Source organism: Hemitrygon akajei, chromosome 10 (genome assembly GCF_048418815.1).
Source record: "Hemitrygon akajei chromosome 10, sHemAka1.3, whole genome shotgun sequence".
Taxonomy (NCBI): Eukaryota; Metazoa; Chordata; class Chondrichthyes; order Myliobatiformes; family Dasyatidae; genus Hemitrygon; species Hemitrygon akajei.
The window spans coordinates 26,865,284-26,891,452 of NC_133133.1; the positions used below are offsets into that span (position 1 = coordinate 26,865,284).

General features: G+C 39.3%; 1 protein-coding gene across 7 annotated transcripts in view; it reads right to left on the reverse strand.

Annotated features, from left to right (window-relative positions):
* atrx (ATRX chromatin remodeler) overlaps positions 1–26,169 on the reverse strand; it is a 196,316-nt gene that overhangs the window by 74,684 nt on the left and 95,463 nt on the right. For all 7 annotated transcript variants that reach the window (XM_073057943.1, XM_073057939.1, XM_073057942.1 and 4 more), the window contains 3 exons: positions 22,591–22,700; positions 20,396–20,542; positions 17,330–17,507 (listed from right to left, as the gene is read on the reverse strand). In XM_073057943.1, the coding sequence (XP_072914044.1) occupies positions 17,330–17,507; positions 20,396–20,542; positions 22,591–22,700 (435 nt within the window). The remainder of the gene's footprint in view (positions 1–17,329; positions 17,508–20,395; positions 20,543–22,590; positions 22,701–26,169) is intronic.

The following is a 26,169-nucleotide window of genomic DNA, read 5'->3' on the forward strand; positions in this document are numbered from 1 at the left end:
CTCAAAAGAACCATAAATCCAGTGCAGTATCCAGAATTGCTCACCATATTCCCAGTACAGATTGATTGTGGTTTTGCTCAGCTGTAGTTCAATTCAGAGTCACAGTCATACAACACAGTAACGGCCCCTTCAACTATTCAGTCCATGCTGACCAAGATGTCCTTCCAAGATAGTCCCACTTGCCAAAATTTGACCCATATCCCTCTAAACAGTTCCTATCCATGTAACTGTCAAAGTGATTTATTAAATATCGTTAATGTACCTGCTTCAACCGCTTCCTCTGGCAGCTCACTCCATATGTGGACTGCCCTCCGGGTGGAAAAAAATACCCCTCAGTTTCCAACTGAATCTCTCTCCACACATTTTAAACTTATGCCCTCTAGTCGCTGATTTTTCAACCATGTGTAAAAAGACTATGCATTCACCCTATATCTATGCCCCTCATGATTTTATGCTCTTCTGTGACATCACCTATCGTTCTTATACAATCCAATGAATAAAAGTCCTGGATTGCTCAACTTCTGTATTTTTTTATTTGCACAATTTGCAGCACATTGATTGTCAGTCTTTGTTTATCTAGAGTTTTTCATAAATTTGATCGTATTTCTTTATTTTCCTGTAAGTGCTTGAAAGAAAATGAATCTTAAGGCAGTATATAGTAACATATATGTATTCTGATACTGAATTAACTGATATTGACCAAAGACCATCGAACTGTAACATTAACTCTTCCTTTCTGTACAGATATTGCTTATTCTGCTGAGAAATTTCAGCATTTCTGCTTGTATTTCAGATTTGTAGCTTCAGCTGTTTTTTTTTTGAAAATCAAGAATTTATAATATACTCCAGAAATTTCTCAAAAGTGGACATCAGATCAATTGTTCTTCAATTAACAAGAAACTATAAATTTCTTTACTATGGAAAACACACTATTTTCCAGCCTAAGTTCTCCATTTGAAAAAAAGAGTCTGACTATTTACCCATCTATGCCTTTTATAATTTTAACATGCTTTTAATCTCTGGGACTTAAACAGCAGAGCTGTTAAAAACCCTGATCGAGGGATCTGGTGAAGGGATGTGTTGCATCTTCTAGAGCCGCAGGGAAAAATATCAGAGGTCCTTTCAACTACCAGTGTCTGTCTCAAAAGTGGTGCCACAGGTGTATAGGGTCATAAGGAAAACTTTTAGCACATTGGCCTTCATTAATCAAAGTAATGAGTACAGGAGGTAGGATGCTACGTTGTAGTAGTGCAAGATGTTAGTAAGGCCTAATTTGGAGTATTGTGTGCAGTTTTCGTCACTTACCCACAGGAAAGATATAAATTAGGTTGAAAGAGTACAGAGAAAATTTACAAGGATATTGCCGGGACTGGAAGACCTGCGTTATGAGGAACGATTGAATAGGTTAGGACTTTATTCATTGGAATGTAGAAAACTGAGTGGAGATTTGATAGAGGTATACTAAATTATGAGGGGTATACATAGGGTAAATATATGTAAGCAGGCTTTTCCACTGAGGCTGGGTGGGACTACAACTGAAGGTCATGGGTTAAGGGTGAAAGGTGAAAAGTTTAAGGGGAACCTGAGGGGAAATTTCTTCGCTCAGAGGGTTGTGAGTGTGGAAGAGATGCCTGTGAAAGTGGCTCATGCAAGCCCAATTTCAAAGTTTGAGGAGTCTGGATAGGTACATGGATGGTAAGGGTATCGAGGGCTATATTCCCAGTACAGGACGAAGGAGTAGGCAGTTTAAATGGTTCAGCATGGACTAGATGGGCTGAAGGGACTGTTTCTGTGCTGTATTTTTCTATGACTCTGTAAGACATTATCTCACAAGAGTAAGAAAGCCTCCACAATGATGAAGTCTTTCAGCCTGAATAGGACAATTTAAAATGTACTATGCTGTGGATGTCTATATATGGTAGTTGCATTACATAAAATACTATGTATATAGCTGAGATGTATTGAGTTGAGTTGACTGCTAAGCAGGGAGGAATGTTGTGTATTTAATGTTTCAACAATATTTGAGTAATTGTGTGTGTGTGTGTGTGTGTGAGAGTGTGAGAGAGAGAGAGTGTGCGTGTGTGTATATTTGATTTGCAATCTTGTTCCTTTAAATAATTCATTACGGGTTATATGTACAAATATGTGAATTGCATATGTTACTCTACCAAGTGATAAATGCGCCCCTCGCTTAAACACTAAGGTTAGCCCTGCAATTCGGTCTCTTGTGTCACAAAATATAACTGGTGCTTCGCAGTCTCCGAGGGAGTTTGATGAGGTTTGGAGCAGTGTCTGCAGCCTGGAAGCCAAGAAGCTTGGAGATGGGACATAAGCCTATGATTGATTTCATTTCTCGCCGATTAAAGTGTCAAACAAGATTGACATTAATGAGAACGAGAGCGGAAGTCAAACAGGTGTTCAGCGGCGTCTGCCTGTGTTTGACAGGTGTGTCTCTCTCGTTCAATGCTGCTAGGGAGTCCTGGGTCTCCGGCAAGGATTAATCAATGTGGTTTGTGGATTGGACTCTGTAGTTCATGTTACAGTATGTGTGTTTCTGGTTTCTCCATTTTTATTGTTATTTTTGTGTGACTTTGATTGGGATGGAGTGGCTCTATGGCCTGCAATCAACACTAAGTTGAACTGAACATTCCTAGACTGTTTCAATGGCTTTGTAGTCTGATGTTTTATATTCTGTGTTTTTCACCTGTTTTTGCTGTTTGCTCAATTTGTTCTTTTCTTTACATTTTGGGTGTTTGATGTTTTATTTAAACGGGATCCCTGGTATTTGTTTCATGGCTGTTTGTGGAAGGACGAATCTCAGGGTTGTAAACTGCATACATACTTTTAATAATAAATGTACTTTGAATCTTTGAGATTTTCATCCAATTTCAACTCCCCTTCACATTCTGTGGAAAGCGGCCAGTGAGTGAGTGGGCCAGTGAAGGAGTGGAGCTTAGCTCAGCAGAAAGCTGTTAATTAGACAATCAAGATTTGAATAGCTCAGACTCAGCAAGAAGCAGCTGACTGGGCAATCGAGGTCAGGTGACCAAGCAGTTTGAAAAGCTCAAACAGATAAATAGAGGGGTAGCTCAAGCGTAGCGGCCAGTGAGCCAGTGAAGGAGTGGAGCTTTGACTCGAGAGGCAGAGGACGAGCTTGTTCCCAGTTAGTCTTTACAATGCCTCTTGAGATGGTGATGTGCCTCTCCTGTGAGATGTGGCAGTCTTGGGAAAACTCCCCTCTCCCGCAGAGTCACATCTGCCAGAAGTGCATGCGGCTGGGCGATCTGGAAGACTGTGTGAAGAATCTGGAGCAGCAGCTGGAAGACCTTCGACTCATAAGGGAGAATGAGGCAGTCATAGATGAGAGCTACAGGGAGGTAGTCACAGCTAGGCTGCCGGAAGCAGGTCGTTGGGTGACAGTCAGAGGGGGGAAAGCGAAGGAGAGTAGACAGGTAGTGCAGAGCACCCCTGTAGCCATTCCCCTGAATAATAAGTTTACCGTCCTGGATGCTTCTGGCAAGGACGACTGACCAGGTGTGAGCCACTGTGACAGGGTCTCTGGCACTGAGTCTGACCCTGTGGTGCAGAAGGATGGTGAGAAGAGGAGAGCTGTCGTCATTGGAGACTCTATAGTCAGGGGAAGGAGACAGGAGATATTGTGGATGTCAGAAGGACACCCGCATGGTTTGTTGCCTCCCGGGTGCCAGGGTCCGGGATGTCTCTGACCAGGTGCATGACATCCTGGTACGAGAGGGAAAGCAACCAGAAGTAGTGATACATGTTGGTACCAACGACATAGGCAGGAAGAGGGATGAGGTCCTGAAGTGTGAGTTTCGGGAACTAGGCAGAAGGCTGAAGAACAGGACCTCAAGGGTGGCGTTCTCAGGATTGCTGCCAGTGCTATGTGATAGTGATGGTAAAAATTGGAGAAGATGGCAGTTGAACGCATGGCTGAGGAGTTGGTGCAGGGGGCAGGATTTTAGATTTTTGGATCATTGGGATCTCTTCTGGGGAAGGTGGGACCTGTACAGATTGGATGGGTTGCACCTGAACTTGAGGGGGAGCGACAGGTTACTGTCGATGCAATGCTCCTCAGACAGGATGAAGAGGTCAATACTCCCCAATGCCATTAGGCTTTACAATTCAACTGCCAGGACTTAAGAACTTTTTTTTTTTTTAAAGCTATTATAAATGCTTTTTGAGTTAGTGATTTAGATGCATATCATATTATTACTGAGTTAAGTATTGTATGTAATGAGTTTTTGCTACAACAAGTGTATGGGACATTGGAAAAAAATGTTGAATTTCCCCATGGGGATGAATAAAGTATCTATCTATCTATCTATCTATCTATATCCTTGCAGGTAGGTTTGTTATCAGGGTTCGGGTGGGTTTAAACTAATATGCAAGGGGGATGGGACCCGGAGTGATACAGCAGTGAAAGAAGTGCATGGAGTAAAGCCAGATCTAACATATAGAGAGGCTTTGAGGAAAGAGAAGCAGAATAAAGGGTGTGAAGGTAGAAAGGTAGAAGGGCTAAAGTGTGTGTATTTCAATGCAAGAAGCATCAGGAACAAAGGTGATGAACTGACAGCTTGGATACATACATGGAATTATGATGTAGTGGCTATTACAGAGACTTGGCTGGCACCAGAGCAGGAATGGATTCTCAATATTCCTGGATTTCAGTGCTTTAAAAAGGATGGGGGAGGGAAGAGGAGGAGGGGTGGCATTACTGGTCATGGATACCATTACAGCTACAGAAAGGGTGGGTAATGTAGCTGGATCCTCTTTTGAATTAGGATGGGTGGAAGCCAGGAACAGGAAGGGAACAATTACACTATTGGGGTATTCTATGGGCCCCCTGGTAGCAGCAGAGATACCGAAGAGCAGATTAGGAAGCAGATTTCGGAAAGGTGCAAAAATAACAGGGTTGTTGTGATGGGTGATTTTAACTTCCCTAATATTGATTGGCACCTGAGTAGTTCCAAGGGTTTGGATGGGGCAGAGTTTAAGTGTGTCCAGGACGGATTCCTGTCACAGTAATGTTGACAGGCCGACTAGGGGAATGCCATACTAGATCTAGTATTAGGTAACGAACTGGGTCAGGTCACAGATCTCTCAGTGGGTGAGCATCTAGGGACAATGACCACTGCTCCCTGGCCTTTAGTATTATCATGGAAAAGGACAGAATCAGAAAGGACAGGAAAATTTTTAATTGGGGAAGGGCAAATTATGAGGCTATAAGGCTAGAACTTGCGGGTGTGAATTGGGATGATGTTTTTGCAGGGAAATGTACTATAGACATGTGGTTGTTGTTTAAGGATCTCTTGCAGGATGTTAGGGATAAATTTGTCCCGGTGAGGAAGATAAAAAATGGTAGGGTGAAGGAACCATGGGTGACAAGTAAGGTGGAAGAAGACAGCATACATGAGGTTTAGGAAGCAAGGATCAGATGGGTCTATTGAGGAATATAGGGTAGCAAGGAAGGAGCTTAAGAAAGGGCTGAGAAGAGCAAGAAGGGGGCATGAGAAGGCCTTGGCGAGTAGGGTAAAGGAAAACTCCAAGGCATTCTTCAATTATGTGAAGAATAAAAGGATGACAGGAGTGAAGGTAGGACCGATTATAGAGATAAAAGTGGGAAAATGTGCCTGGAGGCTGTGGAAGTGAGCGAGGTCCTCAACGAATACTTCTCTTCGGTATTCACCACTGAGAGGGAACTTGATGACGGTGAGGACAATATGAGTGAGGTTGATGTTCTTGAGTATGTTGTAATTAAGGGAGAGGAGGTGTTGGAGTTGTTAAAATACATTAGGACGGATAAGTCCCTGGGGCCTGACAGAATATTCCCCAGGCTGCTCCACGAGGCAAGGGAAGAGATTGTTGAGCCTCTGGCTAGGATCTTTATGTCCTCGTTGTCCACGAGAAAGGTACCGGATGATTGGAGGGAGGCAAATGTTGACCCCTTGTTCAAAAAAAGGTAGTAAGGAAAGTCCGGGTAATTATAGACCAGTGAGCCTTACGTCTGTGGTGGGAAAGCTGTTGGAAAAGATTCTTAGAGAAAGGATGTATGGGCATTTAGAGAATCATGGTCTGATCAGGGACAGTCAGCATGGCTTTGTGAAGGGCAGATCGTGTCTAACAAGCCTGATAGAGTTCTTTGAGGAGGTGACCAGGCATATAGATGAGGGTAGTGCAGTAGATGTTATCTACATGGATTTTAGTAATGCATTTGACAAGGTTCCGCACAGTAGGCTTATTCAGAAAGTGAGAAGGCATGGGATCCAGGGAAGTTTGGCCAGGTGGATTCAGAATTGGCTTGCCTGCAGAAGGCAGAGGGTTGTGGTGGAGGGAATACATTCAGATTGGAGGGTTGTGACTAGTGGTGTCCCACAAGGATCTATTCTGGGACCTCTACTTTTTGTGATTTTTATTAACGACCTGGATGTGGGGATAGAAGGGTGGGTTGGCAAGTTTGCAGACAACACAAAGGTTGGTGGTGTTGTAGATAGTGTAGAGGATTGTCGAAGATTGCAGAGACACATTGATAGGATGCAGGAGTGGGCTGAGAAGTGGCAGATGGAGTTCAACCCGGAGAAGTGTGAGGTGGTACACTTTGGAAGGACAAACTCCAAGGCAGAGTACAAAGTAAATGGCAGGATACTTGGTAGTGTGGAGGAGCAGTGGGATCTGGGGGTACATGTCCACAGGTCCCTGAAAGTTGCCTCACAGGTAGATAGGGTAGTGAAGAAAGCTTTCATAAGTCGAGGGATAGAGTTTAAGAGATGCGATGTAATGATGCAGCTCTATAAAACACCGATTAGGCCACACTTGGGAGTACTGTGTCCAGTTCTGTTCGCCTCACTACAGGAAGGATGTGGAAGCATTGGAAAGGGTACAGAGGAGATTTACCAGGATGCTGCCTGGTTTAGAGAGTATGCATTATGATCAGAGATTAAGGGAGCTAGGGCTTTACTCTTTGGAGAGAAGGAGGATGAGAGGAGACGTGATAGAGGTGTACAAGATATTAAGAGGAATAGACAGAGTGGACAGCCAGCGCCTCTTCCCCAGGGCATCACTGCTCAGTACAAGAGGACATGGCTTTAAGGTAAGGGGAGGGAAGTTCAAGGGGGATATTAGAGGAAGGTTTTTCACTCAGAGTGGTTGGGGCATGGAATGCACTGCCTGAGTCAGTGGTGGAGGCAGATACACTAGTGAACTTTAAGAGACTACTAGACAAGTATATGGAGGAATTTAAGGTGGGGGGTTATATGGGAGGCAGGGTTTGAGGGTCGGCACAACATTGTGGGCCAAAGGGCCTGTAATGTGCTGTACTATTCTATGTTCTATTCCCACTCTGATCTACAGTATGTTTCCTCAGCCTCTTACACTGCTGTGGTGAGGCCAAGTGCAAACTAGAACCTTCATATTCCTCTTTGATAGCATGCAACCCAATGGTATGAACACAGAATTTTCCAATTTTAATGTAACCCACTCTCCATGTTCCTTTCCCATTCCCATCAGTTCACTCAGGGTTTCTCTCTGCTTGCCTTTCCATCTGTCCCTTCTTCATTAGGCATGTTCATCATTCTCCCCCATCTGCTTCCCTCTGTCCATCATCTCTCCTTTATCCTGATGTAGCCATGGACATCATTCCTCATTATCCACACCACCAACAACTTTGGTGTCATTTGCAAACTTACTCATCACATCTCCTACACTCACAACCATTGTTATTAATACACATCACAAGCTATAACAGTCCAAGTACCAAACCTAGCAGAACACCACTGGTCAATCTTCTGATCAGAAGAGTATCCTTCACTACGACCCCGTCTTTCAAATTAATTCTGGATCCAATTAGTCAGCTCAACTTTCTCCCATGTACTTTAACCTTCTGGACTAGCTACTAGATGAAAACTTATTAAATGCCTTATTAAGCTTATTAAATGAGGTAGGAATCCCTGCCTGTACAAAGACATGCTGACCATCCTCAATCAGCCACTGCTTATTCCTTGGTAGTTTCTCTAATTATTTCCCCATCACAGATGTAGTTCCTTAAGCTAGGAGAGGTAGTGAGGATAAGCTCACTCTACCTATTAAATGCTCCCACTGGCATGCATCTCATAATTGCCTCTGACAATCAAGTCAAGTCCTGGCCTTCATGTGTGGCAGGGGCAAATGCGGGTTACTGGCCCCTTAAAACCAGTCACTTTGGGCAGATGGGGCTCATCAGCCGTAGTTGGCAAATCATCTGGAAGGAAAACTCTGACCACAAACCTCCACTGCCTTGTGGCCATACCCACTCATGTGGAAGGCTTAGGGAGTAAACACCCTGAGGAATATCCAGAACTGGAATTCCTAAGGTAGTCCTATATTGAGTTCAACAATGACTGGCAACTCTTGGGCTCTGCTGGTGCTAAACTGTGTTGATGTCTGTCGTTCCTTTGGATTCATCAGGAAAGAGGGAGCCTACTACATGGGCAACATCTAGCTCTCCATTGTATTGCCCTGGCTTGCATATCACATAGACAGCTGGGTCATAACATAATCAAACACGACCAATGGAGGGCCTCAACTGGTGGAAGGCTTTACCAATATGCAGTTATCTCAGCTGCCTTTATTAAATAACAAAGCATTAGCTGCCCTCAAATAATGTTCCTATGGTCTGGGGTGGGCAGGGAGTACAACATTTTGCATTCTCTTGATAAATTTCATGTATAACAATCCACAGGGCAACTCAAATATTCTAAACATAACTATTTCTGTAGCATAAATTAATGAGAGAAGAATAGAAATATACACAAACATATTTTGATGAATAACAAGGATGGGGAGGGAAAGCAAAATAAAATTAAAATCTATTGTTCAATCAAGAAAGTCCTTTATCGAAAATACAACATGGTCAGTGCACAGAGAAAAGCAATCACAGCAATCAAGTTTAAAAAGACCAATTACCTTTAAGAGTTCAAAAAGTTCTTTTGGGGGAAATAAGTAGGCTTTTTTTTTTAAAAAAAGGCAAAACTGCGAGATAGGAATCAGCTGACTTTTCAACTTTTTGGAGATGAAGGTCATTACCAAAGTTACTACAATCTGGCAACCATTTACAATTATAAATTGATGTTAACACCCTTCCCTGCTAGCCACCGGCAAAGTTGGAACACATTTTCAATATTTTTTGAAGTATTTATCATGGTATTTTCTCTGGTGCTGCAAATAGTTTGTTTAGTCAATTTTTTCATTTTCCAAGAACTAACTGTTAATGAAGTCAGAACAATTGGATCACTGATGTGCAGCTAAGGGATTCTGCTTCACAAAACTTAGAAAATAAGGAGATATGTATTACAAATTCTTAATCTACTCTCCTGCATTGAAGACCAAAAAACTAACTGCATAAAACAATTATAAATACAAAATTTTAGAAATGAAAACATTCAGAAACAAAATATCATAGCATGAGTGTAGAATGAATGATTAGTAGATCATACGACCTAGAGTAGAATTAGGCCATTTGGCCCCCCCCCCCCCAAGTCTGCTTCGCTCTTCCAGCATGGCGGATTTATTATCCTTCTCAACCCCGTTCTCCTGCCTTCTCCCTTTTGACACTCTGATTAATCAACAACCTATCAACCTCTGCCTGAAATTTCCCAATGACTTGGCCTGAACAGCAGTTTGTGGTGAAGAATTCCACAGATTCACCATCCTCTGGCTAAAGAAAATTTTCTTCATCTCTGTTCTAAATGGATGTCTCTCAATTCGAAGGCTGTATCCTCTGGTCCTAGACTCCCCTACTATAGAAAACATCATGTCCACATCCACTCTACCTTTCAATATTAAATAGGTTTCAATAAGATCCTCTCCCCCATTCTTCTAAATTCCAGCGAGCATAGGCCCAGAGCCATCAAACACTCCTCACTATTAACCTCTTCATTTATTCTTGAGAACCTACTCTGGACTCTCTCCAATGTCAGTACATCCTTCCTTAGATAAAGAGCCCAAAACTGCTCACAATACCTCAATTGTAGTCTGATCAATACCTTATAAAGCCTCAGCATTACATCCTTGCCTTTGCAGTCTAGTCCTCTCAAAATGAATGCTAACATTGCATTTGCCTTCCTTACCACCTACTCAACCTGCAAGTTAATCTTTAGGGAATCCTGCATGAGGACTCCCAGGTCCCTTTGCACCTCTGATTTCTGAATTTTCTCTCCATCTACTAAATAATTCATGCCTTTATTCTCCCTGCTGAAGTACATAACCATACACTTCCCTATACTACATTCCATCTGTCACTTCTTTGCCCATTCCTCCAATCTGTCTAAATCCTTCTGCAGACTCCCTGCTTCCTCAACGCTATCTGCCCTTCCCCTTATCTTCATACCCTCCACAAACCTGGCCATAAAGCCATCAATTCCTTCATCCAAACCATTGACATACAATGTAAAAAGAAAAGGCCCTTACACCAATGCCTCTGGAAAACCACTAGTTACTGGTAGCCAACCAGAAAAGGGCCCTTTATTCCCACTCTTTGTCCCCTGTGAGTCAGGCAGCCAATCTTCTATAAGTCTAGTACCTTTCCCATAATACCATGGGCTCTTGTTCAGCAGGCTCAGGTACAGCACCTTGTCAAAGGCTTTTTAAAAATCCCAATAAACAACACCCATTGACACTCCTTAGCCTATTCTGCTGTTATTCCCTCAAAGAATTCTAACAGATATATCAAGCAAGATTTCCCTTTGAGAAAACCATGCTGACGTTGGTTTATTTTATAATATGCCTCCAAGTACCTCAAAATCTGATCATTAATAATAAGACCACAAGACACAAGAGCAGAATTACGCCATTTGGCCCATCGAGTCTGCTCTGCCATTCAATCATGGTTGATCCTTTTTTTTCCCTCCTCCTCAACCCCATTTCTCCAGCCTTCTCTCTATAACCTTTGATGCTATGTCCTATCAAGAATCTACCAACCTCTACCTCAAATATACCCAAAAATCTGGCCTCCACAGCTGCATGTGGCAGCCAATTCCACAAATTCACCACCCTTTGGCTAAAGACAATTCTCCACATCTCGGTTTGGAATAGATGCCCCTCCATCCTGAGGCTGTGCCCTCTCGTCCTAGACACCATGGGAAACATCCTTTCCACAACTACACTGTCCAGGCCTTTCAATATTCAAAAGGTTTCAATGAGATCCCCCCTCATCCTTCTAAATTCCAGCAAGTACAGACCCACAGCCATCAAACTTTCCTCCTGTGATAACCCACTCATTCCTGGAATCATCCTTGTGAATCTCCTCTGGATCCTGTCAATGCCAGCACATGCTTTCTTAGATGAGAAGCCCAAAACTGTTCCCAATACTCAAGGTGAGGCCTCACCAGTGCTTTATAAAACCCTTAGCATCACACCCCTGCTCTTGTATTCTAGACCTCTTGAAACTAATGCTAACATTACAGTTGCCTTCCTCACCACCGACTCAACCTGCAAGTCAACCTTCGGGGTGTTCTACACAAGGACTCCCAAGTCCCTTTGCATCTCAGATTTTTGGATTTTCTCCCCACTTAGAAAATTGTCCACACATTTATTTCTACCACCAAAGTGCATGACCATGCATTTTTCAACATTGTATTTAATTTGCCACTTCTTGCCTATTCTCCTAATCTGTCTAAGTCCTGCATCCTACCTGTTTCCTCAACACTACCTGCCCCTCCACCAATCTTATCATCTGCAAACTTGACAACAAAGCCAACTATTCCAACATCTAAATCATTTATATATAGCATAAAAAGAAGTGGTCCCAACACCGACCCCTGCCGACCACCCACTAGTCACTGGCAGCCGACCAGACAAGGATCCTTTTATTCCCACTCGCTGCCTTCTTCCAATCAGCCAATGCTCTGACCACGTTAGTTACTCTCCTGTAATACCATGGGCTCTTAACTTGTTCAGCAACCAGAAGCATGGCACCTTGTCAAAGGCCTTCTGAAAGTCCAGATACACAACATCCACTGCATCCCCTTTATCTATCCTACTTGTAATCTCCTCAAAGAATTCCAGTAGGTTTGTCAGGTGGATTTTCCCTAAAGGAAAGCATGCTGACTTTGTCCTATCTTATCATGTGTCACCAAGTACTCCATCTCTTCATCCTTAACTATTGACTCCAATATCTTCCCAACCACTGAGGTCAGGCTAACTGGTCTATAATTTCCTTTCTGCTACCTTCCTCCTTTCTTAAAACAGTGGAGTGACATTTGCAATTTTCCAGTCCTCTGGCACCATGTCAAAGTCCAGTGATTTTTGAAAGATCATTACTACTGCCTCCACAATCTCTACCACTAAATCTCTTTCAGAACCCTAGGGTGCAGTTCATCCTAGGGTGAAGTTATCTTCTCCCTTGTAATAGTAACTGCATCCACTACAACATCTGGCACACCGCTGGTATCTTTAACAGTGAAGACTGATGCAAAATACTCATTTAGTTCACCTGCCATCTCCTTGTCCCCCGTTATCATTTCTACTGTCTGATTTTCTAGCATTCCTAAATCCATTTTCATCTCTTTTTTTTGCATACTTGAAAAAGCCTTTACTATCCACTTTGATATTATTTGTCAGCTTGCTTTCATATTTCAGCTTTTCCCTTCTCATGACTCTTTTAGTTGCTCCCTGTAGGATTTAAAAAACTTCCCAATCCTCTATCTTCCCACTAATTTTTTACTTTGTTGTATGCCCTCTCTTTTGTCTTTCCATTAGCTTTGACTTCCCTTGTCAGCCATGGTTGTATGATTTTGCCATTTGAGTATTTCTTCATTTTTGGCATACACATGTCCTGCACCTTCCCCATTTCCCCCAGAAACACATGCCATTGCTGCTCTACTGACATCCCTGCCAGCAGCTCCTTCCAATTTACTTTGGCCAACATTGTACCAACCACAGAAGTCAGAATAACTGGCCTATAATTTTCTTTCTCTGCCTCCTTCCTTTCTTAAAGAGTGCCGTAACATTTGCAATTTTAGAAAAATAAATTAAATACATAGCTCTAACTAATACCAAATTGCAAATAAACTATTATTTCAACGTGGGACTAGATGACAACATGCTTTTATTACCCAATGGTAAATTTATAACTTAATAAGTATGATGAGCAGATATATACAACTTGTACAATTGAAAGGAAGACTCTGATTTATGTGAACAGAAACTATGATCATATCTTTGCAAAAATGTTTCATCAAATATGGACTAAATCAGGGGTTCCCAATCGTTTTTATGCCATGGTCCAAAACCATTAAGCAAGTGCTCTGTAGACCCCAGGTTGGGAATTCCTAGACTAAATGAAATTGCAGTATCTGCAATTTTCGAGATGGTATGTTGAAAATTTAATTACATCAAAATGCATGTAATAACTTCCTTGCACCTTTTAATCAAAACTTGTGAAAGACATACTGACATTTACATATCTTTCATTCAGAAGCATTTTATTCCTACCATTTCAAAGCACTTTATGATCAACGAAGTACTTTCTGAAGGATAATCACTATTGGAATGGAGGAGGAGCAACAGCAACCATCTTGCACACAAGATGCTTTAATAATAACAAGATAATCTGCTGTAGTATACTGACAGAAGGACAAACATAGGTATACTATGGTTACTTCCTCTGTTCTTTAAAAACAATGCTCCAAGATCTCACCAAGTAGGACCTCAGCTTAAAACCTTGTCTGAAAGAACATCAAGAATGCAACAGATCCACTGTGCTCTGGGCCAACAGGCTACAGACAGACATACTATATTGATCCCGAGGGAAATTGGGTTTCATTACAGTCTCACCAACCAAGAATAATGTAGAAATATAGCAATATAAAACCATAAATAATAATAAGTAAATTATCCCGTGAAAATAAGTCCAGGACCAGCCTATTGGCTCAGGGTGTCTGACACTCCGAGGGAGGAGTTGTAAAGTTTGATGGCCACAGGCAGGAATGACTTCCTACGACGCTCCGTGTTGCATCTTGGTGGAATGAGCCTCTGGCTGAATGTACTACATGTTGGAACAAATATGGGAACTATTTAGCTTATCTGGATCAGGACTTGATTTGAGGGTGCTCCGAATGTAGAACAACCATTAAACTGCACTTTAAGTTGCTTCAGACTGGACACCATCAAAAAGTTTCCTTGGATTTGAGTTCTGATGCTAACTGTCCGCAAACAAGAGAAATCAAAACCAACATAAAAGCCAAAGAGAAGGTACAGAGCAAAAATTAGTGGGAAGCTTTTAAAAACCAACTAAAAATGTAATTGAGAAGGAAAAGATGGAATATGAAAGTAAGCTTGCCAATAACATTAAAGAGGATACCAAAAGTTGCTTCAGATACATAAAGTGTAAAGAGGCAAGAGTGGTTATTGGACCACTGGAAGTCCCAGGGGTCAAGGGTTCTGAAGTGTGTGAAGTTACCATAACTAGAGAGAAGGTTCTTGGGAAATTGAAAGGTCCAAAGGTAGATAAAGTCATGTGGACCAGATGATATACACCCCAGAGTTCTGAAAGAGGTGGCTGAAGAGATCACTGAGGTATTAGTAACGATCTTTCAAGAATCACTAGATTCTAGAATGTTTCTGGAAGACTGGAAAATTGCAAATGTCACCCCACTCTTCAAAAAGGGAGAGAAGCAGAAGAAAGGAAACTACAGGCCAGATAGTCTGACCTCAATGGTTGGGAAGATGTTGGAGTTGATTATTAAGGATGAGTTCTCAGAGTACTTGGAGACACATGATAAAATAAGCCATGGTCAGCATGGTTTCCTCAAGGGAAAATCTTGCCAGACATATCTGTTGGAATTCTCTGAAGAAATAACAAGCAGGATAGACAATGAAGAATCAATTGATGTTGTGTACTTGCATTTTCAGAAGGCCTTTGACAAGGTGCTATACAAGAGGCAGCTTAACAAGCTAAGAGCCAATGGTATTACAGGAAAGATTCTGGCATGGATAAAGCAGTGGCTAATTGGCAAGAAGCAAAGAGTGGGAATAAAGGGAGCCTTTTCTGGCTGGCTACTGGTGACTAGTGGTGTTCCACAGGGGTCTGTGTTGGGAGAGATTCTTTTTACATTACATGTCAATGATTTGCAGGATGGAATTTATGGCTTTGTTGCCAGGTTTGTAGGTGGAGGGGCAGGTAGTTTTCAGGAAGTAGAGAGGATATAGAAGGACTTAGATTTGGAGAATGGGCAAAGAAATGGCAGATGAAATTGGTGTCGGGAAGTGTATGATCATGCACTTTGGTAGAAGAAATGAAAGGGTTAACTATTTTCTAAATGGAGAGAAAATACAAAAATCTGAGGTACAAAGGGACCTGGGAGTCCTCGTGCAGGATTCTCTAAAGATTAATTCATAGGTTGAGTTTGTGGTGAGGAAGGCAAATGCAGTATTAGCATTCATTTCAAGAGGACTAGAATATAAAAGCAAGGATGTAATGTTGAGACTTCATAAAGCACTGATGAGGCTTCACATGGAGTATTCGGAGCAGTTTTGCGCCTCTTAGAAAGGATGAACTGAAACTTGAGAGAGTACAAATAGGTTCATGAAAATGATCGCAGGTTTGAGCAGGTTGTCATATGAAGAGCACTTGATGGCTCTGGACCAGTATTCACTGCAATTCAGAAGAATGAGGGGTAACCTCACTGAAACCCATTGAATGGTGAAAGGCTTTGATAGAGTGGATGTGGAGAGGATGTTTCCTATGGTGGGAGAGTCTAAGACCAGAGGACACAGCCTCAGAATAGAGGGGTGTCCTTTTAGAATAGAGATGAGGAATTTCTTTAGCAAGAGAGTGGTGAATCTGTGGAGGCCAAGTCAATATTATATTTAAGGCAGAGATTGATAGATTCTTGATTGGTCAGGGAATGAATTGATATGAGAAGAAGGCAAGAGATTGGGACTGAGAGGAAAAATGATGAAATGGTGGAGCAGACTAGACGGACCAAATGCCCTAATTCTGTTCCTATATCTTATGGTCTTATAGTCTATCCAAGTACCAAAACTTGGGTATATAAAAAGTACATCTGATCTAGCTGGAAGTTTAAAATTTAAATAATTTGGAAAACAAAATTACATTTGCAGATAAAAGTGACAAGTTACATATTTTTAAACAGAGTGGGGCAGGTCAGTTCTAGCTACAAGAAAATCAATGACGTGACTGGGTATCACATTTAAATTTTCCCAAATTAGCAGCTAAAAGGATTATCCCCAAATTGATAAAATACATTTGTAGAATGCTTGCTAAGACCAATTTCAATATTACATCTGGACTAAAACCAAGTCTAGATGGTTATTAATAATAGCTTGAATCAGTAGACTTAGCTTTTGATTGGATTGATAGGGATTCTTCTCTCAACTTATACAAACATTAAATAATGCAAAGGTATTTAAAAACAATCAACATAACAAAAGGACTAATCCAAAACTGATCTAGCGTGGGTCTCAATAAGCGTTTTTTTTAAATATATTAAACTCCTACAATTGTATTGACAATTTAAAATTAACTGTTTACTGGACTTACCATTTTAAGTTGATAAAATAAACCATTTTAGCTTTTTAACTTGTGCTGACTTTCATTAACAGTCTCCTGGATCATAACAGTAATAGGACACCACATGGTCCTTTAAAACTGCCTCACCATTCAGTAACTTCAGTTGATGGAAACTGTTTCAAGTCTATATTTCCTCACAATCACCTTTTTTGTGTCTAAACATCTTCGTAGTGAATGACCAAGCTTAGAGGATAGAAGGGTACCTTTTCTAGACAGCATAACAAGCAAATGCAGTTGTAAAGTCTTTGGGGTAGCTATGTACACAGATCATTAGAATTTCAAGTACAGACACAGACAATAAATATTAATAAAAGATTATTATATCTACTGACCGAAAAACCATTTATGATTTATTCTGCAGTTACACAGTTACGCCATACCTTCAGCACGGAGCACATTCTTGGGCATTACATCTTAAGGACATAGATGACTTAATGACAGTAAGCTAAAAACTGCAACTAGATAAGACACATAGTATTTACTTCAACAAATAGGAGCTGATAAAAAGTTAATTACTTATTATAAATATGAGACTGGGAGATTGTTAACCAATAATATTCAGGAATATTGTGAAAAAGTATATGTAGTTAAGCCAACCACGATCTAAATGAAGAGCGGACCAGGCTCCAGCATTAAATAGTTTAATCCACATCTTATGTTGCTGTGCTAAATGGATAACATACCCAAAACATTACAAGGTTATCAAAACTTGTGTGAAGAGCAATAAACCAAACTAAAACTCACCAGGGTTTACTAAAGTCTTCTGGAACATTTCTTTCATCTTCCTGCTTTTTACATTTCTGCCTTGTGCAAGATTTCGATACATTTCATAACCTAGAATCATTATACCTCCATCCTCCACCCATCTTTCAAGAAGGTAGGCTCTCTCCTGAGGACGCTTAACTGTCGCTAATTCATTAACCTTAAAGACAGAAGATAAAACTACTGTATATTGCTGAATCCATCAAAATCCTGAAGTTTCAAGATTTAAAACATTCAAGGATGAATAAATACTCAAGCATTTTGTAATAAATACATATTAAAAAAGACAGCTTTAAATAAAATCAAAAGGATATAATACAAACACAGATTTTTGATTGTGCAGCAACAGTACAGAATGGCAAATTACCTTGATAATTGTGTTGAATCAGGTTTTCAAAAGACTGCTAATATTATTCCTTGTGACTAGATGTGCTGTTTGTGAATATGTACTGTGATTTATATCTTGGCCCCAAAAGAACACTGTTTTGTTTAGCTGTATACATGTGTATGGTCGAATGACAATTAAACTCGTACTTGAAATTACTTTTCCTATCATACAAGACAGCAGGAACTACATCTTTTCTGTTGAACAGCAGACCTAATGATTTACCACAATAAACCAATAGTTCATGGCATTTGCTATGTAGTAATATTCAAGTTTGCACATTCTTTAGTCAGATCACATGTTCCTAACGGAGTAATCTTACCCATTGAAAGTTTTAAATACACACTTATTTATTACTAGGGAAATGCACGGGAAACACAGATTCCATGGAGTGTCATACACACATGAACAAGCCCTCCACATTCATGTGAGCCATCAACCATTATCTACACTAATCCTATTTCCCAGCACTCATGACTTGCATGCCGAAGCAGTTCAAGTGAACATCTGAACACTTCCTAAATGCTGTGAGAACATTTGACTCTGCCATGTGCTGCAGGCAGTGTGTTCAGAATTGTAATGAAAAAACTCCACCACACCATAACATAAACTCTTTTGGTAAGGGGTAAAGTAGCTTATTATGTATCCTATCCGTACCCATGATAATTCTGAACACCTCAATCAGTTCACCTCTCAGCTTTCTGTGCTCAAAAGTAAACAAATCCAGCTTATTCAGTCCACCATCCTGGCTGAAATGCATAATTTTAAACAATATCCTGATGAATCTCCACTGCACCACGGCCAATGTAATCATATCTTTAATACAATGTGGTGGATAGAGTTGTATACCACCAGCTCTAGCTCACTAATAATGTCTAATTCTCTGCTCTCATGAACCTTCTTAACCATCTTATCTCTTTGTGCTGTTGCCTTCAGGGAGCCCCAAATATGTACAAGGTCCCCCCACTAAATCTTTTAAAACTCTAATTTGTGATTGTAGTACCAAACAAAACATAAGATTACAATAATTTTTGTAAGCACTGTGGTAAAACCAATGGATCAAGTAAGCAATGGTTCATAGTAAGTACTGATTACATACATAATGGTGATTTGATCTGTATTACCTAATGTAATCTAAAACATAATTAGATATTTATTTATTTATTTAATAAAAATGAGGGTTATCTAACAAACAGCCTATTATCAACATGTCCTTGTTACATTCCTCATCCTCTGAAATATCCAGATGTTAAAGCTTTTTGAATTATAATGATTAAAAAAATTGATTTGAGTTAAAAATTTACTTGAACAAAAACAATGATAATAAATCTCCAAAGCTTTACATTGTATCAAAATATGTCATCCAAGGGCAATCAAAAAGGTAAGTCAATGCTTTTCAAAATAATATATTATTTCCAAGTCAATAACACTATTTTAAGCAAACTGTAAAACATTCATTTTGTTAGAGAGAATGCTTTCACTATTAGGAGAATCCATAAATACACATTTTTTATAAAACTAATAGTGACATTAAATAAAAATTCTTCCCTCAGTAGTTAAAACATGGATTTGCTAGAAGAGGAAGAGGAAATAAACAATATAAAAAGTAATTTATTGAAAACAGATAAAGATGGGGAATGCCTGATCATACAGTGGATGTAATGAGAACGAACTAACATGAAGGACAAGCACAATATAAACCATTCAGGTCAGAAGGCCTGTTTCTATCCTGTATATTCTATGCAGAAGACGTCCATTCATTAATTTAAATGAACAGTTTAAAAATAACATAATATCCAAATTTTGCCTCTCCCCCCCCCCCCCCCCCCCCACCTTATCTCCTTGTCCACCCATTGTCTCCTAACCCCTTTTCTTTCTTCATGGTCTCCTGTCCAACCAACCAACTTTCCAGCTCTTTACTTCTCCCCCCCCCCCCCCCACCTTCAGGCTTCACCTAGTGTTTCCCTCTGCTCTTCCCCACCTTTAAATCTACTCCTCAGCTTTTTTTCTCCAGTCCTGCTGAAGGGTCAGAGCCTGAAATGCTAACTGTACTTTTTTTTCCATAGATGCTGCCTGGCCTGCAGAGTTCCTCCAGCATTTTGTGTGTGTTGCTTGGATTTCCAGCATCTGCAGATTTTCTCTTGTTTGTGATTATATCCAACTATACCAGTCATCCACTACACAACCAACACAATTTCATAGGGTAAAATAGTTACTGAACACTTATTTTTCCAAATGTAAAAACTGACCAAACTAAGATGTCTACTTGCATGAAAGCTGAAACCTATGCAGACCAGCTGGGAGTGGCAGATTAAACAAACAGGTGTGATTCATCTGGTGATGTTGGAAAGAGAATTGAAAACCAGAAACTAATGCAGACAACATTTCATTGAGAATTTCCCCAGAAATTCAAACTATTCATATTGGTAATTTACATCAGAAGCCCTCTGCAATATTTTAAAAAGAATTTCAATTTTTAGATCAAAGTTTTATCATTCTAGCAGTTTCAAAATGTGATCTAATTTGCATTCAAACTTCTGTTAGTTGATCATTAGAAAGATGATCAAGTTAATACAAAAAAGAAAAACTACATTTTAATCCCCTGCAATAAAGTCTATAAAACATTAAAGAAATGAAACTCAAAAGTTAAAAACATAAAATACCTCCAAGCATTCATCATCATCCAGTCCTTCCTGCCATTTTGAAAATTCATTGATCCAATTCAACACAGTATTAAGTGGGCAAACGATTAAAGCAGTTCTGAATTCAAGTTTCTCAGCTAACAGCACAGTATGCAAAAAGGTCACGACCTGTAAGCAACACACACAAAAAAACTATTATAGAAGATCAATTTAAATCATTACAATTTTATCCATTTTCTCTTTCATGTTTTTACTCAATGTGCAAAAGCAGGATATACAATCAAAGGTTCATATTGAATGCTACTCAAGACAAAATACAAGAAATACAGCTAAAACTAGTAAAGAGGATGAATTAAGATATATTGAAATAAAACTCATAATAATGAATTAATTGGAAGTGCTGACAAATTGTGGAGATATATTTTTCTGAGCTTAACTTGCTCTCCTCTAGAGAGAAATAGATATAATGTAGAAAATTGCCTTAATATAAATTCTGAGTTTAAAAAAAAAATCACTGGATACCTTGCTGAAACAACAATATAAAACCACAAATGAAAAAATAAAACCAAAGCCTAAATTAGTTTTAATAGCAGCAGTTTAATGTCCAATTTAGTGCAGTGTACATTTGAATTTAATGCAGGATCTAAAATGCTCTATTTTAATGCAATATCATGCATTCAATTTTATGAATGTGCAGCATTAAAAACATATTTTGGTTAGAAAGAACAGATTGACACTACAAAGCAATCTCATACTCATGACTCTGCTTTGGACACTTTTAACTTGCAGTGGACACTTATAACTTGTTTTTAGCTGACATGTGACTGTTGTGTTTTATTATTTATTGTTATGTTTATTATTTAGTGTTGCGTTTGTTATGTTATGATTGCACTGCTGCTGGGAAATGCTGTCTCATTCTGCCCTGCAGAGCTGATGTACGGTTAGAATGACAACAAAACAGTATTTCACAATTAAATGCCGCCTGATGCTGAGTAACAATAGTTGGCAAGAAGCAGTGCAATATTTTAGGATAATTGTATAAGAAGTGGATGTTGACACTGATTTAAATGTCGATCAGGTTACAGTAAAGATAGTCAAGGCCAGTAAAAATAAAATGTTTATATGTAAACAGTAACTGAACTCTTGAACTTTAAACCTATATATGAAATTAATCTCTTAATGAGCATTTTCATTATTGCTCACTACCCATTTTCATATTAAAAGTTTTTCTTATTCACAATAAACAATTGGTTCTATATAATCAAATGCTCTGTTCTCTTTCACCTGTTGCTTCAATGCAACATTTTTCAGTATTAAGCTGATGATTGTCCTGAATAAATTTGGCTGATTGAGTTTACATTTTTAGGGTGCCAAATCATTAATGGAGTCTTCCTGCTCCTGCCACATCTCTACTATATTCTGCCAAACTAGTATTGAAAACTGTGTGCAGCATTTTAAGCTGTTAGATATTTAAATTCACAACAAATATGAAATCAATTGCTATAAATTTTGCAATTCAGGGAAAAAATAGATCTTTTTTGTTGTTGTCCTTAACTGCTTCTCCTTGAGAACTACACCAGCAAACTCAGCCAAAGATTTACTGTCAAGTGGGATTTGAAGCGCATGGAAATCATCCACATTTGTACACATCAATGCAAGAACAAAAGCCAAAATAAAGTAAAACCACAAAAAAATAGAATATACTGGATATGTTCAGTCTTGACTGCATGTACAGAGACGAACAGAATTAATTTAATTCAATCAGAAAGCGGACTGATCCAAAGCATTAACTATGTTCCTCTCCTCACATGATCTGATGCATTTTCCCAACCTTTTCTGTTTACATTTTCAAATCTGATATCAATCAAGCAATTACACAGTGATATCAACACTAGAATGACTGAATGCACATCTGTTTCAGTGTATATTTACAACATTCAAAAATGCTATGCATTAAAGTAGCTTAATTTGGCTGCAAGATGGTGTTCATCTGTCAACGCTTAAAGGCTTTTTTGTGAAAGCCAGATTCTAAGAACTTCAAGATACCTTGGACCTGTAGTCTAATAGTAAATCTGGATTTTATTTGTAATGTCATTGTTATAAATCTCATGTTTTCAAATTCTTGTGAAAGCAAAGAACTATAAAAAGCTAAAATCTGGCAAACTACCAAATGGTCTCTTTAGTTTAAGTTTCATTATTTTAGACTCTACACTTACCTGCAATGTCTTTCCAAGTCCCATGCAATGTGCCAATATGCACCCTGAGCCCAGCTCTTTTAAGGCCTTGCTCACTGACTCACAGCAACAGTCCCACATAAACTGTACACCTGTATAAACGAACATGCATTTTTAATCAAAATAAAAACTATACAATCAAGAAATCTATATTTCTACAACATAACCTACATTACAGGAAGGTTATACTTTAGATAAAATGTATTTTAATGTACATATACAGATTTCTTAAATTTTTTGCACAAGTTTGTGCATGACCCATGTATAAAAATGGCTTCCATCTTTTTTGCAATACAACAATCTGCCATTTTCAAATTAAGCTTCTCCTTTGACTATACATTCCAGTAATATCAAGATTGTGGATCACAAACCACAGCTCAAAAGATTTATAGCAACAAGCTTTTTGGTTCTCTTGCACTGCAAGTTTGGAAGCTACTCCTGAGTATATTTAAGATGGAGGTTGATAGGTTCTTGATTAATCAGGGCAGCAAAGGTTACAGGGAGAAGGCAAGAGAATGGGATTGAGAGGGAGGATGAATCAGCCACGTGGAGTGGCAGAGCAGATTCAATGACTCAAATGGCCTAATTATGCTCTCATGTATATTGGACTCATATATTCAGCTACATGACCTCAGGGTGAAGGATCAATTCTACGTTCTAATCTTGGCATATATCCATATAGCAGATGCTTTAAAGTAGGACCATGTCATCAGACCTTTGCATTTAGGCTACATCTAGCCACTGTGTTGTATACATGTGGACCACGTGCCACTTTCTAAAGAATATTTCTACACAATACATTGCAGGTATGCAATACATGTAACAGGTATGCATGTCATGAGAATTAAGTACTTGGTAGAATTTTTGGAGGCAAACAGAAGATAGATCAGTTGGTTGAGCAGAGTCGGAACAACAACCTTGCATTTAATGTCAGTACTAAGGAATTGATAGTGGACTTCAAGAAGGGGAAGATGAGAGAAAACATAACTGTCCTCATTAAGGGATCAGCAGTGGAAAGGGTGAGCAGCTTCAAGTTCCTGGGTTTCAACATATTAATGCAATTAAAAAGAAAGGATGTCAGCAGTTGTTTCATCATAAGACTAAATCTCCTTAAAGTCTCTGTAAAGTTCTACAGATATACCGTGGAAAGCATTTGGTTCCGGGGGCATCAATATACAGGATTGAAAAAAGTTGCAGAGGGTTGCAAATTCAGTCAACTCCATCATGGGCACTAGTTTCCCCTCCTTCAAGGGCATTTTCAATAGTAAATGCTTCATCTGTCATTAATTCTGCTCAGCATTCATGATATGCTCTCTTCTCACTATTACAATCAGGGGGGTGATACAGGAACCTGTAGACACTCAATGTTTTAAGAACAGCTCCTTTCCCTCTGCCATCAGATTTCTGAATGGGCCATTACCACTTACCTCACTTTTTACACTACCTTTTTTAATATATTTGTTACTGTAACTTATAGTAATCTCTATGTATTGCACTATATTGCTACTACAACAAATTTCACAGCACGTGTCAGTGATAATAAAACCAATTCTGAATACACTTTGCAAAGCTTAGAAAATGTTGATTTATTGCTGCATTAACTTTTCACTGTTGCAACAGATGGAGCACTTATAACATTGAAAGAATATATACCTTTTTGGACTACTGAAATATGATACCAAATTTCCAGAATCTTTCTCTGTTCATTGTATTATCTTTTATGAAGACATTGCAACTGGACAGTTAAAATATATAAAAGTGTTATAGGGACAGTCCTGAAAGTGTAATTTCCATTCATCCAAATGCTCATTAACCATTCTAAAAATTAACTGAATAGCTGATTCAATGCTGCTGTGCACTGAACTGCAAGGTGGTTATTAGTCGTACATTTGTATATATGCCTGCAGAACCGCTGGAGTCTATTACTGCTATCCTTAAAGGGCAAGTCCTACCAATGACTTGGTGAGCAATGGATCTTATGCTTTTCAACAATATTACAAGGCATGTATAAAATCTCAGCTCATCACTCCCAGGGAAGAAATTACAAAGGCACCTTTCAGCTCCTGAAAAAAGTTGAAGATTCTATGACGAGACTAAGTGTCAGAACACTTTTTCCCATCTCAAGGGTAGGGCAAACATACAAGCAGAACTTTATGTAATTGTTTGTACACATGAGGAATTCCATGGGTGGTTACTAGGATTGTTTGATAAGTTTCAGGCTTGTTATGATGACCAATACATCTGTAACAGTTAATTGAAAACAAACCAAAACTGCTGAGAGACTAAGCCAGATAATCAACACAGTATGTCTCGCTTCCAAATAACAAATTTTCAAATCAAGAAAAGCAAGTTTGATCCTTTATCACGAAACCATGATGAATGACCTTGTAGTGGTGATAAACTAACCAAACTAAATTAGCAATATGACAGTATAATTAGCAGATCTGGTTCACGAGCACCAGGGTGTAGCAAAGTAGTCAATAGACATTTAGTGTCTTTCTTTTCACAAGGTGAAATTTTTGCAATAATATATAAAAGTCTAGTCTGCCTTGTAGTTGTAAATTTCATGTGTACTGTAAGCTAGATGTGGCCATGCCTGACATTCTGAAATTTTCCATTACAAAAATGTAGTAAGTAACAAAGATAAATGGATTCCACACACTTCCGGCTTCTTTCTTTATCCACACATAATTAACTCCTGTTCAGCTAAATATATAGTGTCAACAAACTTGAACTTTCACAACTTTCCTGCATGTATTAACACCACTGCAGGGCTGTGTGATTAAAAATAGAAAATACTCTGTAGGTCCAGGAAATAGAAGCTTGCAGGGAGGGTGGGGAAGAAGCAAGACTGGGGTGATCATGGAATGAAATGACCTAACGAGGAAGTGAATAGCAACAGTTAGTGAGAACATAGACAAAACAATGTTGTGGTTACAAAATGCAGAGTAGGAAGGCATATGCCCAGGTCAGACTGAGCATGTCCTCCACACCCAGAGTGGGGAAAAAATATAAACAGGCTGAACAGATGGGTGATCTGAAATCTAAAATCGCAGTTACTTCATTCCTCTGAATCAATTGTCCTCCTTTATGTTCACTAAGATTGATTGATTGATTTATTTATTTATTGAGATATGGCGCAGAACAGGCCCTTCCAGCCCTTCGAGCTGCACTGCACAGCAGCCCCTGGTTTAACCTAATCATGCGGCAATTTACAACCACCAATTAACCTACCAACCAGTGCTTCTTTGGACTGTGGGAGGAAACTGGAGCACTCGGATGAAACCCAGGCAGTCACGGGGAAAACATACAAACTCCTTAGAGAGCAGTAAGATACCCAATGGTTTTCTTTTAAATCTCTATGGGCTCTAGAAAATCACTGTCTCAAATGAAATCACTATAATGTCTTTCCCCTTGGGAACAGAGATGAAAAGTATTCACTTTAAGATATTAAGTATTCACTTTATCATCCTGCCCTCTGGCTCAACTTGCAGGCTGCTTGCCTGGTCTGTAACAAGCTGCACTTCTTCCCTAGTTATCCTTTACTTTTAATATATATAT